This window comes from Vicugna pacos, chromosome 15 (genome assembly GCF_048564905.1).
Source record: "Vicugna pacos chromosome 15, VicPac4, whole genome shotgun sequence".
Classification (NCBI taxonomy): domain Eukaryota; kingdom Metazoa; phylum Chordata; class Mammalia; order Artiodactyla; family Camelidae; genus Vicugna; species Vicugna pacos.
In genome coordinates, this window is record NC_133001.1 from 12606364 (window position 1) to 12623202 (window position 16839).

Genomic DNA, 16839 nt, shown 5'->3' on the forward strand with positions numbered 1-16839 from the left:
TTCTGAGTTACTCCTGCTGCTCTCAGTTTTTCTTTGATTCACAGATGCTGGAAAATCAGCATTAATTTATACCCTTGAGTGTTCCTGGAGGCACAGCCTCTGCCGAGAGGAGTAGGACCAATGGCCTTCAGTGTCACATCAGTGACAATGCAGAAATAACTCTGATACTGAAGAAAAACAAATGACTTGAAGAAAAGCAAACTATGCTAAAAAAGAATAACATGAAAGGTTTGCTCCTGACATTTTTTTTTTAAAAAAACCCAGATTCTTAACATTCATTCATCTTGAGCTAATCTATGCTATGACCTGTCTGTATTCATCCTCAGTCCCTAACATTGAAAGTCTCCCTGGTGCACAATTTGGCTGATTTTTTAAAAAAATGTTATTTGACCCAGAAAATTTCATGTTTGTCTTCTGCCTTAGATGTCATTACACCAGTATGCATTTACAAAAATACCCACCAAAATATTATGATTCTAAATATTTTGAACATGAATTCCATTCAGAACAATAAGCAAACCAAACAAATCCCTCGGTGGCATAAAGCCCCTAGGCTCCAGTTTCTCGCATTGCCCGGAGAGTCCCTGCAGTGAGAACAGCAATATTCACACAGACAATATAAACTGTGACTCGGCTTGAGAAGCCACCAGGGACTACACAGGAAGAGCGGACTCCATACTGCTGTTTTCCTTTACGGTTCTCAATGCAGGGACAGCTTTCACTGAGCGGCTCTGCCTCGGACGCACCTGTTAGAATGGCAGCCAGGACCTTCAAACCACTGAAAAGCAAGTTAGGTGAGCACCCTGCCCTTGCAACAAGATTTACACTTTTTGGGCAGACCATTCGCCATAAAGGTCCACCATAAAGCCTTCGAAGAAATGAAGTCCCTCTCTCTGGGCTTTGTCTGGCTCTGTTCTTCGTGGGCCCTGGTTCTAGGTACTTAAGAGTCACACTGAGAAAAGCAACAGCATTAACATACATCCTTAAAACCATAAGGGCAAGGGAACTTCTAACCCTCGGAACGTACCAAAGTGAACAAAATCGCAATAGCAAACTGCATAAAGCTCCTTGTTGGGGGTACGAATCTAGGAAACAAGCGCTAACACTTTGGTAAAAACGGTGGGGAACACAGTGATTTACGAAATACTCCAAATCCAGGGGGATTGGGTTCCCCCTGTTTCGTTTCGCTATCAAAACTGGTTCATCGCCCGTATTTAGTTTACATAGGTCATTTAGAATCCACTTACTGTTAGATGCTGGAACAGCCACGCCCTCATGATATTTGTGGCTACTTTGGGAAAGATGCCACGCTTTTTGTGACGCTTTTTGTCCTTATCTGGATCATCATCGTCACCTGTGCTGGGGGAAGCTACACTGTTGTCCAAGCCATCACCTGCAAACATAGTGAATCAAATTTTGACTGATGCTACCTTGACATGCTTTATTCAAATAGAATGCCTTTGGATATAAACAAAACCAAAAGAGCAATATAAATGATTCATTGTTTATTGGGTACTCTTTTTTTTTTTTTCTTTTTCAAGACAAAGAGAAAGAACAAGGTCCTAGGCTCAAAAGTAGTCAGGTCTGAGGAGCTTCTTCCAAAGGACAGTGGGAAAGGGCAAAGGGAATGGAGAGGGATGTCTGACTTCTTTAGTGGCTTTGTTGCCGTGGCAATTACTCAGATGTGGACAGTTGAGACATGGGAAGTGTAACTCCTACTGGGTAATTAAACATGGTGGAAGCCAGGCGCAGAGGTCCTGTTCCTGCCTGGGCATTCAGATCCCCCAGAGGGTCACTGATGTCAACTTGGGAGAAGAGGCATTTATTTAAGGTAGCAACTCTCTCCACAAGTGATCTATCTTAAGACTAAAGTAGGCCAGGAACATGTAGTTAATCCATCATATAAGCAATCTGACACAGGAATGCTTCAGACAGAATATAATTTTTCTTGCCATAGAAAGAGAACATCAAGCTTAGTAAGGGAAAACCTCTTGAAATCATTTTTTTTTTAATTAGAAAACAGTGACTATTTAAATCCAAGAAAGTGACGGTAAATGAACAGTCCGTTGGGATTGTATTCCTTATTCATCCAGACAGGTTCTAAAATTTCTTCTAGATTTAAATTTTTCTCACCGAAAAGTCACCTGCTTACACATTCCTGTACATTGAACCCTACTTTTCCATGGATTTTTGTTAGAACACTGAAGTTGCTTCTTCTAGATAAGGTTTGGGATCTGCGACACAATAAAATAAAAAGCGTAGTATTCCTTTCATAACGGCATATTGGACAAGACCAAAAATCAAATTTCTGCCCCTATAATCACACTGTCCAAAACGAGTCATGAGGTGAAAAACTGGAAAGTAAACACCTGGTGTTTGGGCACAAAAGTTAAAAGGGGAAACAACAGTGGACTGAACCTACCACCCGAAAAAGTAGCTTAGCTCCTGTTATACGCTCTGCTCCCCCCCGGTACCCCAGCTGTCGGGGGAAGCTCCTGGCTTTTTGAAGAGGACAGGTTGACCCAGGCGCAGGAAGAAAAGCTCAGAGGCAAGGCTGAGCGATGAGCTAGGCTAGCACACCCACTGGCTTTTGTGAGCCCGGAAGAGCCGTCCATGTGGCCCAAAGAACTTTGCTAAGACCATACACGGGAACTAGCATCAGATGCCTTCAGATCACTTCACGAATTTCTGTATTCCTTATTTCTGTCCCCTAAATATCCTCTACACGAGAATTCTCTATGTTGACTTCAGTTACTGCAGTCTAATCTAAAGTAGCTATGTCACCATTTATCAATGGTTCTTAACAGAGCTCCCTTGGGAAATCCCTCCCATCCCCCCAAAGAGAAAACTGCCCCTCAAATGACCTTGACTTGTACTGAGTTAAAGCTTAAAATTTTTGCTGGGTGAGGAAGAGGCTAATTTCAACATTTCTGCTTTGATTACAGCATATCCACAAAACAAAAAACAAAAAACAAAACTTCTGCAGAACTTTCCTGTTCAATTTTTATCGATTTAAAATCCGTGATTTGATTGCACTCCGTGTCTTGCTGACAAAATTTATATACTCTGTTTATGCTCCACGGAATCATAGCTGTGTTCTCAGTGGAAAGCTTGTGAAGACCCATGGTTCCCAAGCCCTACTGCATCAGTGAAGAAAGTCCTTGTGATCTCCTTGGGTGACTGGCCCAAGGGGGATGGGACTGGGGGGGGCCGTCCCAGGAGGAAGAGACACCCACAGCCCTAAATTAGTGCTCCTCCCACCCCACCAAACCCTTTATTTGCATAACCAAGTGTTCCATAAGGAGTCCCCTTGGAGTTGCCTAATAAATTCTTTGAAATTCCAATATTTAAAGAGGCTTTTTATTCAGAGAAGCAATTCACCCTCTAAAATAACAATTCATTAAAGAAACATGAGAAAAGAAAACAACTCAACAGCATTTAAAATTTCAATGGGCTAATCCACTTTCCATATGCGGAAGGTACCGGAGGAAAAGAAACACACGACTCCATCATTGATTAAAAACGAAAAGCTTCTAACCTAACTAATGACACAGTTCTCCACCACCTCTCCATGACTGTTTTCCACCTTTAAAACAAAAAAAAAAAAAAAAGAGAGAGCCTTTCTCTCCATCTCAAAACCCCTTCAGATTAATTTAGCAGGCAATGCCTAGTGCCTGCCTGGAAGAGAATTCATTGATAATTTATGGAAATATCTACTATAATCCAGCGGAGATGACTTTTTTTTTTCCAGCTTTGTGCATCAATAGATAATCAAGGCCTTAAAGCAGCCTTAGCTTCCCATTACCTCAGGCAAAAGAATTCCTGAAAGCGTGCCTTGAGGGCACCTGAATTATATACTCCATTAGGAGAGGAGGGTTTTCTGCATTCCATGTGTAACACTCACCAGAACCTTTCCTGTTTATTTCTGCTGTATGAAAGCAGAAGCATTAGGAACAGAATTTTTTAAGTGAAGACTTATGTAGATACAATGGAGAAACCTTTCAAGCCAGAGCCAGATCACCCCCTTCAGTCCCTGGCAGTGACCTCTCTCGAATAAAAGGTTTCTATTACATCATTAGCTCAAGCCAAAAACAGCCTTGGCTTAATGCACAGTTTGTTCTTCCTACTGTTTTTAGGCAAATATAGCTACTTTACTCCCATCTGGGAGGGAAATTACACTGCTGGGTTGTAATCTAAGACAAGATTTTCATTGGAAGCAAATGCTTTCAATCCAGTGTAAATACTGGGGCATGTTCAGAAAAGCTTAAAACAATAAACCCTGCTCCTTCCCGACACAAGTTAGGGAAACGGAGAGGATGAGGAAGGAGGGGGCGTAATAAAACAGACTATTCTGAAAGCAAACACTTCCATCGATTTTAATAAATTGTTTAACCTCTTCCACTTTCTAAAACTGAAAATGGATCTTGAAAGAGTCTCCACCTCAGAGGAAAGTCTCAATGGTCAATTGTCCCTTTCACGTTCCCATCCACGCTGCAATTTGATACAGTCACCTCTCTGTGGTCTCTGGAGGATTTATTTCCTTGCCTTTTTTTTATTTTTTTATTTTTTTTTTATTTTTAAGATCACTAAACAAACTTGGAGGACCGCCGGCTGACCACACGGCAGCGGGCAGCAGCTCCGAACCACATTTGTAAAATGTCAGCGGTGACTTCATTCCCGGAGCTGACTTCTCCCGCCGCCAAATGAAGGCAAACTGAAAAGGTGGAAATAATCATAAAAATGATGCTAGTCCATAAACAAGCTTACAGCCTCATTAGGATAGCAGTAGGCTCCAGTGGGTGATTTATGCTCGGTTTGCTGATGCTATGAGGAAATGCCATAGGGCGACTTTAGCCAATTGCTAATGGTTTCTGACAGCTTCTTAGCAACTAGTGCAAGCAACGTTGTGGCGTTTGCTAGTGACAGAAACCGAAAATGTCATATTATCTGCCCATGTGTCATGAAGTCCGTGTGGCAATTAACTAGCAGGCCAGTGACTGAGGGGCCAGAGGCTCCTGAAAATGGCCTTTGGCTATGCAGAGGCAGCCAATTCTAATGCAGAAAGCCACCTCCCTGCGACTTGCCTGGCTCTGATGAGACTGGGCCACTCAAATCCCCCCTCGGCCCCTCACTGAAGTGCAACTCCGGGCCCCCCTCTCTCTGGGCCCGGGCTCTGGTGCCATCAGAAGACGCTAAAGTGATCTGCTTTGATACGATCATCCGATTGGCTCCTTAATTGGCCATACCTGGCCCTGTGCTTTCCGGATGCTGGATGCTGGATTCCAAGGTGCCAGCTCTTCTGCTGCACTCTCCCAAATTAGTCTAAAAGGATTTGAGATCACTGAAGCCGACTCCTGGCCTGGGAGGCCAGACGGCTGGGAGGAGAGGCGCTCTGGGCGGCCCCCCAAACCCTGGTGAAAAAACACCAGGCTTCTAACAAGCAGGGGGAGAATCCTGGCCACACTTTGCAGGTTTCGAGCTCTCAAAACCATGCACTATATGTCAAACTGTCAAACCTTTCAGCGTGGGCCATTGGCCCTTTCAAATAATATTTAAGAATTGTTTTTACAAAATTTTATAGGCCATGGTCGAGTGAAAGAGGCCAACCGACAAAGAAAGGAATTTGTACTACAATTCGTCTACAGACAATTTCTTGTGAGACCTGGGCCCGTCCCAGCGGAGCAAGGCAGGTGACCTGTGACAGCTCCCAGGCTGTCAGAGAGCTCAGATTTCAAACACGCTCAACTCAAACATCCCTGGTCGCCTATTTAAGCATGCCCAGGCATTTAGACGGCGCTATCTCGTGCCTTTCAAGGCAGGATAAAGCCGCATTTATCGTATTCAGGCCATTCAACGGGTCAGACTGACCGTGTCAGCAAGGGCTCCTTCCCGGCAGGTCAAAGCCCTTCTCCCATTTTTCTCTCCCTCCTAACTCCCTCTTTCCCCCACCCCAGGACTGCCAGCCCCCAAAACCTATTCAGAGGGAGACAAACACAAAACCCCTCAAAGTGCCTAAGATTTACATCTCAAGGGATGGGCACTTCACGTGTTAGTGTCGGGGGCCAGCAGGTAGAAAGAAAACAGAGTGTCTTCCAGAGAGTTCTTTATGTCATAGAGGCAAAACTCCTAATTAGGGAGATGAACTTTCAACTGCCAGGGCAAATGAATGTGTAAGCCGTCCCTCGACCCCCAACCACTCCCCACCATCCTCCATTCCCCTCCACCAACCCCCCCACCCCCACCCCTCCCTCCGCTTCAGGACCATTTCGTTGACAGTTTTGTAGGGAGACTCCATGGTTTCGGGGCATGGTCTTTTCTTAACCTTTACTTTTCTCCCCTTTGAGTGTTTAGAAATAGAGCCTTTGTCCCCAGGAGTTACCTGGACTCAAAAATCCAGGCCAGTTATCGCTGTATCTTTCGATTCTGAGTAAGTTCTATTGTGCCTTGAAAGTTGTCTAAACGGTCAGCTCAAAGCCCTCTTAGGCTTGTAGAGGTCAGGTTGGGAGGCGGCTAAATTTGCATCCAACCTTAAGGGATCTCTGCTTTTCTCTTGTCTGTTTCCTCCCCGAGCACATTCCCATCAGAGAACATGGCACTTCACCCCTTAAGGAGTGTGTAGAGCATTCCTGCCTTTCCAGGGGCTGCTGGTGCAAACATCCCATCAGTGTGGAGAGGTCAGGTTTCCTTTGTAGTCGAGCTATCTGGGCGCGCCAGGTTGCTAGGAAAAATGGAAAAACTGCCCCAAACCCACTTCTCCAGACCCTGGCTGTGTCTGCTTAGCCAGAAGTCAGAGCGGATAATGTTTCTGTGTTATGTTAAGAGGATACATGGTGAGAGCTATAGACAAGCCTTTCTCAGGAACCGGCCAGAAGACTTCAGAGGTTTTAAGGAAGTGTTTTGTCTTCATTTAGAATGCGTTAGAGCTGCCAGGATGATTTTTCAAAGACACATATCTGATCATATAACCCTGGCACTTAGAATCCATCCGTGGCTACCTTTTGCCTTCAAGAAAAAGGTCACACACTTTGTAGCCTGGCAGAGAAGGCCTTTCATGGTCTCTCTCCAGGGCTGTGTTTCCAGCCTGTCTGCTGTCTGTCCCCATGGGCACCGTGTTCACAGCGCCACCCGTCCTGAGCCCCCCTGACCTTCTCAGGGTCTTACTGCACACACGGCTCTCATAGCCCTTTGTGTCCCCCTGTGCTGGTCCCTTTCCCTGTAGCATCCTTCCTGACAAACTCCTTGGTGACCTTTGAGGTTCAGCTCAACGCCATCTCCTGTAAGGAGCATTTGCTGGACTCTAGTAATCTTCAGTAATCCTCCTCCCCAGTCCTGTGTGACTTCCCCCCCCCCCCGATATTCCTCCCCCTAGACACACGTCATACGCTGCTAGGATTGTTGATTTCTGTAGGTGCCCCCTCGACTTGATTACAGACTACAAGAAAGCAGGGATCTGGTCACACTTCTCGCTGACTCTCCAGCCCCAGGGTTACCCCAGTGTCCAGGGTACAAACTTATCAATTGTTTATTAAATGAATGGGTAAATGCATTTTTTTTCACTGCCTGGAGAAAACCAGAGTTTCAATGTCCAGCTTTTATAATTCTTTTTGATATCTACCTGAATTAAACTCGAAAAACCATTCACCAGTGACATTCAATGAAATCTAAGAAAACATAAAAGAGTGCGTTTTCCAAAGCTGGGAAGTTTCCATGAACTCTTTAAGCTCATCGTAGACAAAAGATGGACTGAGTTAAAGTATCAGAGTTCTTTACAATGGTTACCATAGCCCTTTAGAAATACACCCCTACTTCCTGCAGTTATCATTGAAAACTATTTACCTAACTATAATTTCTTGCTGTTTCTGCATTTGCCCTGAGTTCAAGTTTAAAAAAATAAAGGAAAGGTTATTTGTTTCCTTCTGCATTTTTCCCCCGAGGAATTCATTTTAACTACCCCTCCTTGACATATCACCCAGTTTTACCATAGCAGAGAATCTAAGCAGACAATTTGACCCTGAGCTCAGACTCCAGACTCGCACCTGAGAGACACGGTGCAAACACAAGTCTAGAACTGTGGCTTCTCCTTGGTTTTGCCAAGTCACATGTCAGTCTTTCCCACAGCATCCCTCCACACCCGCCTCAGCAATTCTTTAGCAACTGGTTATCCAAGGACCTTAATACCTGATACTGTTACAGACTGCATGCCATAGGCTCCTGGGAGACGTTAGAAAGGGTTTTGCAAGATAAATGAAGACATGATGCACCCTCTTAAGCCTAATGACACATTTTCAAGAGAAATAAAGTAGGCATCATGTATCTCCAAACCTGCAGCCAATAGACATCTGTACTCGTCTAAATCCAATGGTCAACTTCTAAGTTTAACTCCAGTTAGGGTTCTGTTAACTCAGCCTCCCTTTTGGATCTCTTCCTCTCCTTAGGTGTTTACGGTTTCCTTGTTAGTTCAACGTGATTCTCAGTTGATCACAGGAAAATAACAAAGGAGAGCATATTCTCATCTATTTTATTTTACCACCCACGGCTTTCCTGAAAATTTTGAGGTAGTTCCTTTGGAAACCAAGATAAGGTGTTGGTACCAGTCCTGGCAGTGTGGGGTCCTAGGAAGAGCTTCACACACGCGCAGTGGGATAGAAATAGCAGTGTCACTGATCGAAAAGATGGAGGCAAGACCAGCAGGGGAGAAGAGTGAGAAGAAGCAAACTTTAAATAAACACATTATTGGCGCTTCTAAAAGGAGATGTCTGGCTATGCTTCCTGAGGTTGGCTTCCCAGGGAGTGGCTGTGAGGCTTTCCGTTCCTAGTTGAATTTAGATTTCTTAAATGGTGACGAATATTTGTTAATAATTAACCACTGAGGAGTGAGCTCACAGCCTCACTCTGCCCTTTAGTGGACGCCTGACATCACAGAAACCCGAGGGAGGAGCTGGAGAGGCAGAGCCTGGAGGCAGGAGCGCTCTCCAGGAACCTGCTGCCCCCTTTTCTAGAGAGTCAATGCGGCATTCAAAAGCGCGCTCTGTACGTGTCAATATCTTATGCATAAACTGGGCCTCCCATCATTCATTGACTGGTCTAACAAAAATGGACTGAACTTCTACTGGGTCCCAAACACTAAAGCCAGCCCTGAGAGACACAAGTGGTGAACAAAACCAGACAGAGTCCCTGTTTCTATGCGCTTTCCAGCTGGACAGCGCAGAAGTTAAACAGAACGGTCACAGCAATAAGGGTGCGATTTCACTCCATCAGAAAGAAACATAAATCTATGAGTGTGTGCAACAAAGGAAACTGCCTTGGATGGGAGTGACCTGGAGCAGAAAGCTGCAGGGTGGAGAAAAGTCAGCTAGGTATAGTGGACAGCCTCACAGGGCAGAGGGCGGAGAAAGCACTGCAGGCCGTGGGAATCGCATGTGCAAAGGCCCCGTGTGTGTCCTGAGGAAGCACGAAACAAGCAGAGAACTGGAACCTGGGAAAGCAGGACCAGATGGGGCTGGAGAGATAAGAGGAGCAAGACCACACAGGGCCTGTGGGCCGCGGTTAGGACTCGGGCGTCATCCCTCAGGCCCTAAGGGCTGTGACCCATGTGGGTATTTCTGCAGTGTCATCGGTGTCCTCTCCATTGTGTGCCCTAATGTTAGGTACATTTTACCAGATGAGGCTCATCCTCCAAGGTCTCTTTCTAGCTCAACTTAACAAATTCCTCGATTCCAAACTAAGACTGGAGAATGAGGGACCAGGGAAAAGCAATGAGTCTATTCAGGCAACCCCAGTGTGAGCACCGATTACATCCTGAAGTTAATCTGTAAGCAGGTCTCTTGGACATTAGGACATATTTTCACACAGAAGCAAGTTACGAATGGTGATGGTTCCCAAGGCTTGTTCATCAAAAGCCAAAGTAATTCATTAAGGGAATGGAGTTCTACCTGCCATGTGAGCCCTGGGTGCAGGAAGTCAGCAAGTGCAAGAACAAGGAGGAAGGTGAGTTCCTTCTCGTATTTCTGCACAGTCAGCCTAGGAGGATGTGCAAATATGTGCGACTGCCTTCAGTGCCTCTTTTTCTGTATCTCTCCCCCACTGCGTAGCATCCCTGTCCTGGAGTTTCCAAGTATCCCAACGCCTTGTGGGGGCACTCGGCCTCCCCACTGTGGTCATATTGTCACGTCACTAGACCGAGTCTTCCTGCCATGAAGTCACGCTCATCATCTCCCACCAATCACAACACCCAGACTGTCAGTGTCGGTAATCTGAGCCAGATTTTGGGTAGAAAGCCACCTGAAAGAACGAATTCCTTCCAGGAATGAGTAACTGATGCCTCCCTCAACTTCCCGGAAGTGTGGGCATTTTTTAAAGAAGATTCGTTCATATAAATGAATCTTTAAATGGCAGAATTTCAGGAAGAGAAAGAAGTTTAAAAAGCCTATGGAGAGGTGCGGATATAGCTCAGCGGTAGAGCTCATGCTTAGCAGGCACGAGGTCCTGGGTTCAATTCCCAGCACCTCCATTAAAAATAAATAAATAAACCTAAGTACCTCCCCCTCAAAAGCAAATTAATAAAAAGCTTATGGCTTGTATATTTTCAATCAACGGATGTCACTCTTTCAAAAAAGCCCGTGTCAGTTTTCTAACTGATGGTGATATCTGCTACCCCCAACCCCCAACCCCAAGGCCCTGCCTCTATGTGGGAAGCCACGTGCTTCTGAACATGCGGTTTCTCACAGACACTGGGAGGATAGGACGTGGGTCCCGTGGATGTAAACATGGAGAACAGGAGTCAGAGATCCAGGTTAGACGTGTGTGAGTGGGTGTGTGTGTGGGTTGTCCATACTTCGGGTGTTTATAGCGTAGGGGTTGGCCAGCCTGTTGAAATGCATTTGGAATAACTTCTTTCCCATAAATGACACATTCTTTTAAGCTTCCATCATGACCTGACTCTTCATTAATGCAGAAAATGTAACTGGGTGAAAACTATATGGAAAGAAATCCACAAAATAATGGAGATCCAGAATGAAAACACTTGCAGGATTTTTACGGAATATAAAAAAAAATTGTTCAAATTTGAATGTATAGTGGATGGGATTAAAGGAAGAAATGACTTTCTAAATTCACGGAGAGTAAGAATTGTCAGTCAGGGTCTAACAATATTCATATTTATAGCTCACCTCAGATTCAGTTTATGTAAATGTTTGTACAGGTAGAGGACTGTGGACAGATACAAGGTACACCAAAAAGTTGATACATTTTCCAAGTTTTGTTTTTTCCTTAAATCACTGTACTTTGTTCTTTTGAGATAGGAATACCTTTTTCTAGTAATTCTGTCTGACTTTTGGACTTGACTTCTCCTCAGGGGCACAACAGCAAACTAGTTACCTCATACAGGGAGCAAACATCAGTGGTGAATAGGAAAGAAGAAAAAATCCCACAGATTTTACTTATTTTTCCATCTATGCAGCATTTTTTTTTTTTACAACTAAACACCATGGAAAATCCCTGCAAAAACAGCATAACTACTGAATGAAGTCTTAGAAACTTCAGGATGTGAGTGCACTATAAAATATTACTGAAATCTATGTATTTATACTAACAATAAAACAAGATGGGAATCCCCGACCTTTTTCGAAGAAACGAAAAGAGAATACACTTCAGTCGCAGAGGGAACACAGCGTAAAGTCATAAACTTTTGTTTTGAATTAACATCTCAGAAAGCATTTTAGAACCTAGTATTTTGCCTATTTTTAAATATTTTAGTAATGTATGACAAGTTCACTGCTTGAAATAGTCTTCCCAAAGTATATGAAACAGATACCAATGGTCACAAAGTCCTATAGAACCATGAAAGCAAATGTTCTGCCAGTAAAAAAAAAAAAAAAAGAAAACACAAAACAAAAAACAACCGAACACCACACTTGGGATCTTACAGAGAAGCAGACACACACACACCCCATTCATTTTTCTGATACCTTCAAAAGCTTGCTGTAAAATTTACTTTTAAACTTCCATCTACTCTGCATGTGTGCATATATATTACAGACGTACACAAGTGTGAATATACACACACTTTTACACAGACAGGATAACATTTCTTTATCAAAGAGGTCGCCTCTTCAACAAACCCAGTTATATCGGATACACTTGAAAAGCAGGATTTTTTTTTTAAGTGTCTGACTTGAACATTAGAAGCAGTGGTTCTCCATTTCAGCTACACGAGGAATCACGTGGTTGCTTTTACAAATGCTGATGACTTACGCTGTGCTGGAGACCAATTAAACCAGCATTTTGGAGGATGAGATCCCAGCATTAGTGATTTTTAAAGCTCCAAGATGATTAAACTGTACAGCCAAGTTTGAGAACCACTGGATTCAAATCACAGATGAAGTGTGGTAAAGCTCATAGACCTTCCACCGAGAAATGACCACAAGCCCCTTAATCAGAGAATTGTTATGTTTATTTTAGATGCAGTTTTCAGAAGTTTACTCATCTGGTTTCCTGCCTTATAGTTTGTAGGCTGAGAACTTTGTAAAAATAGAGGACGACCAAGAGACCAAAAAAAAAAAAAAGAAGAAGAACCTAAGAAGCACATACCAGGGTCCTTTCATAGAGGACTGACAAATGCTAAAGAGGCTGTCCAAACAAGAAAAGATACGGCGTAGAGCCGTAACTCATGTATCTACTGACTTTCAATGGTCTTTTTTGAAGTTTATTAAATAATCAGATATGATAGAGTGTATGTGTGGTCTGGAGCCACTTTCATTTAAAATGCCCCTAAATTTTTAAAAGTAGGATTCTGTTCCGCTGGACCACATCACTCTTGAATGACTCCAGATAAACCAGGATAATGTGACTATAGTCTGGAGGAACTCTTTCCCCGTGTCTGTCCTCACACTGCCGGTCTGTGTGGTTGGATGAACAGAGCCTTGGCAACGAGCACTATGCGGTGGTGAAACTTGGGGCACCATCCCGTCCTGACTCTCCCTGGCTTCCTGAGTATCTTCTCTCCAGGAACTCAGGGGCACTGTCGTCTTCATCCCTTCCTGGTGCCCTTTTATTCTGCTCTCAGTCTGTAAGACAAGGTCATGGTCTGCACCAGAAGGGCGCCAGGGCGGCTGGAGGTGGAGCACCGTGGATAAGAGGGGGGACCTACCTCCCGGGACAGAAGTTGAAGCGAGAGGAAATGCCGTGGGTCAGGGCGGAAAAAAGAGATGGTATTCCATCCGCACGGATGGATTTCTTTGCACGCAAAGTCAAATGAAACTAGGTTGTGAAATGTAGATTAGGAAGTCTTTGGGGAGAATGAAGAGATAGTAAGTATAGTTGGAAGGAAAATGGGCAAGAAAGACGTTGGAATAAAAAAATATAATAAAGGCTTGTTAGTTTCTTATTTTCAAGCCATCGAAAAATCCAACAGTTTCTGAAAGAAAAGCTTTGGGAATTATGGGCTTGTGTCTGCTGTTACTACACTGAACTTTCTCTCCCTCAATCATCCAAGGCGCCAGCTCTTTTGCAGACGTGTGGTGCCCGCACACCAGTCACTCAGTTAATTAGGGACAGGTACTCGGCAAGGTGGTGACTTGACTTGGGTGCGCATAGTATAAAGATAAAACTTTTCAGAGCAGTGCTGCCCCCACTTAAATGTGTATTCCATAAAACACCAGGGATCTTGCTAAAAGTTTTGGATTCAGTAGGGAAGGAGTCTGAGATTCTGCATTTCCAGTAAGCTCAAAGCATCCCATCCAAGGCGCTGCAGAGGCCGTGCTGAGGGTCCAAAGACCACAAGGTTCATCTCAGCAAGGCTCTGGGGCATCTCCCGCCATGGGCACAAAAAGCCAGCAAGCGTGTTGGGTGCACGCGGATGCCTGGCTATAAAGCAAGATAGGGACAGCCTCCCATCCTGCCACACAATGAAGTGCACCTGTGCCTGCTGGGCACGGCTGAGGGCGAGGCTGTTTGGGTCCTCATTTGACCCTGCAACCTCACTGACGTCTCTCAGACTAACTAGAGTTATCAGAGCAAGCCCGGATGTCTCCCACGGGCGACTCCTCCTCCTGTGCATGCTCCAGCCCTCCCTCCTCCTTTGTCTCCTCCGCACGTGCTGCATCCCACTCCCCGCCTCCACACTAGAGGCGTGTTAAGAAAACAGCTCAGTCCCTGGCATTGGGTTGCCTAGGTTTGTGTACTTCCCACTATCTTCCCCACTGGTGGCTGTGTGGCCCTGGGCAAGTTATTTAACCTCTCTCAGCCCTTGGAGGGGAAAAGAATGAGCCTAGTAATAATATTTACACATTAGAGTTATTGGGCAGATTTAGTAAATTAAGATGCATAAAATGTTTGCCACCCCACCTGGCAGCGGTGGCTCAGCTCGGTGAATGCTAGCTCCTGTAAAGGCTTTTGAGGACGTTCTGTGAGCAAGGGGACATGCGTCCTGAAGTCCTCACCCAAAGCAGGCAGATACTCACTGCCACTTCTGTCATGCCTCCTCACCACCCCCCACATCCCATTCTCATTCCTAGGAGCCAAACTTTTCCAAAACGTATACACCCACCCTCCCAGCACTGCATATTAGTTTCCTATTTTTCTTTTCTTCTATTTCCCCAGAAAACCCTGGAGGGATGTGGAACTTTGTAAGTGGGCTTCAGAGTGAAAAGGTGAAGCAGGGCTGCCTACACGGTCCTGTCCCATGAAGCTGGTGGCCTATTGCTGGATGGTGATGCGCTGGAAACAGTCTTTATGAACGCAAGGTCTCGCTTCCCACACAAAAGCGGTAAATTCACAATAATTTGCCCTCTGCTCCCTAAATAATATTTCCGTGGCAGTTGTTAACAGCAAAGGGCTTTTGTTCTTGATTTACAGACGTGGAGAAAAAGTTCTATCATTTAAGAAAGTATCCTTAAGGTCTAGGAAGAGCCAGACGCACTAAAGAATAGCAGGGCTAATTTTCAATTATAGTCCATCTCTTGTCTAGATAGTAAGAATAAGAGTAATGATAAAAACAAATAATTATTGAGCACTTACTAGATACTCGAAACCGTATTTGGCCTTTATTTTCAATTAACGCATCCTCTCGGAAACCTCAGATGTTAAAGTTAGATTATCCTGGTTTAAAAAAGAATCAATTTCTCCATATTTCAAAAACGCTTTACTCAGTATGGTCCTTTCAAGGACTATTTCAGTAGCCAGTAGAAATAACTCGTGTTTACTGACGGACGATTATGGGCCGCACAGGGAACACATGCCATGCGGGCGCTTTTCTGAATGACCTCATGTCATCTTTGCAGCTGCCCTGATGCACAGATACGGAGACAGGTTGCTCTGCAGACAAGGAAATGGCGCTCCTTGTGGATTCAAATCCAGATCTGACTCAAGGCTGAACGCCGAACCACTCTAGAGCCAGCCTCTCCATGTAACCCACTCGATCAGATAAGGCGATCGAGGAGCATTTCTTTAACCTCCAGAAAGCTCTTCCAGAGCAGAACAGTGTCCTTTCTCACGTTGTCCACAGCCGGCACAAAGCCTGACCTATAATACAGGCGTCTCAACGGTTCCAGGATCGCACTCTTTCCACCAAAGTCACAGAAGCAGGAGACGCCGAGGCAGCAGTCTCCGAGTGCCCCGTGACTGTTCCTTAGTCAAAGCGAATGGGAAAAGGTTACATGGAGAAACCACTCCTGAAGTGGACAAGGAAGAAAGCAAATGCCAAGTGCTGATGGATCGGGAGAGAGGACGCAAGAAGGGGGGGGGTGTCAAAGGAGCCACGCTGCAAAAGAGTGAGGCAACTTCACTGGAGGTGCCTCCAAAAATAAAAGAAAATCATATAGAAAAACTTCATGTAAGGGGTAGAAATTGAAGAGCCAAATATCAAAACGCAGAGGGGAGAACTGAGCCAGCCAGAGCACCACCCCCCCGAGGCCCCTGCCCTCTCCCGGGGCTTCTGAGCGCTCACCTATGAAATGACCAAAAATCTGGCAATGCCTGGGACAGAAAATATGACAAAGCACACATTTCCTAGCATCACACGACGGTTTCCAAGTGTCCCTCCGTATCAGGAGCCTGAAGTTCTATTAGCAGGACAGCTGGGAGGAAGCTGGAGGTGTCCATGCATTCTGCTCTCTAAAATCAGGAGTCCACTCCACCAGGCGGCTCAGCCAGAGAGCGGGGGTGGGAAGGAGGTGGAGGGACCGCAAGCTCCCGGGAGAGTTGATTTTCTCTCTCCATGTATGTATCAAAGCCAGGAAAGTCTCCCCTCCAAGGGGGATATGGAAACCCAAACCATGCAGCCCCACAGACACCAGCCTACAGTGGAGGACACCCAAGGGGGAGCCGCGTTCCAGACCTGTAGGGTTTTCAGTGATGGTGTCACCTACACGCTGACCCGAAGTCTACCCGGGCTTAGGAGGGAGTAGCAGAATCCGTGAGTTAGTCTCAGCTACAGAAGGCAGACATCTCCCCTCCCACGGAGAGAGGGGTGATGTCACAGCACCCCGCACCCTCTCTCTCCACCAGCTTGTTTCTTCCTCTTCCGGAGTTCCCGCAGCTGCACCTCTACATAACCCTGCCTGGGACCCAGGCCCCCTCGTTTTCCGAGACATTCATCCCACAAGACGGAAGAGTCAGAGTGGCCTTGGTCCCTTGACAATCCACTGGACCTAGATTCCCAGGAGCAAGGGCCGACCTTTACCTTAAATCACCCTACCTACCCCGGCGCCCCACCGGATACGTCCTCCAGTGCGGGCATGCCTCTGGACTCCCTGCTCTGCTCTTGGCCCTCTTCTGGGTCTGGTCTTGCCCCCGACCGCAAGCTGGCAGGAACCTCTATCCCTCCTCCTCCCCCAGGCCCTG

The 16839-nt window shown here is 45.5% G+C and overlaps 1 protein-coding gene across 2 annotated transcripts in view; it reads right to left on the reverse strand.

Annotated features, from left to right (window-relative positions):
* MEIS1 (Meis homeobox 1) overlaps positions 1 to 16839 on the reverse strand; it is a 130831-nt gene that overhangs the window by 56328 nt on the left and 57664 nt on the right. For both annotated transcript variants that reach the window (XM_006201524.4, XM_015237051.3), the window contains exon 8: positions 1248 to 1393. In XM_006201524.4, coding sequence (XP_006201586.1) covers positions 1248 to 1393 — 146 coding nt within the window. The remainder of the gene's footprint in view (positions 1 to 1247; positions 1394 to 16839) is intronic.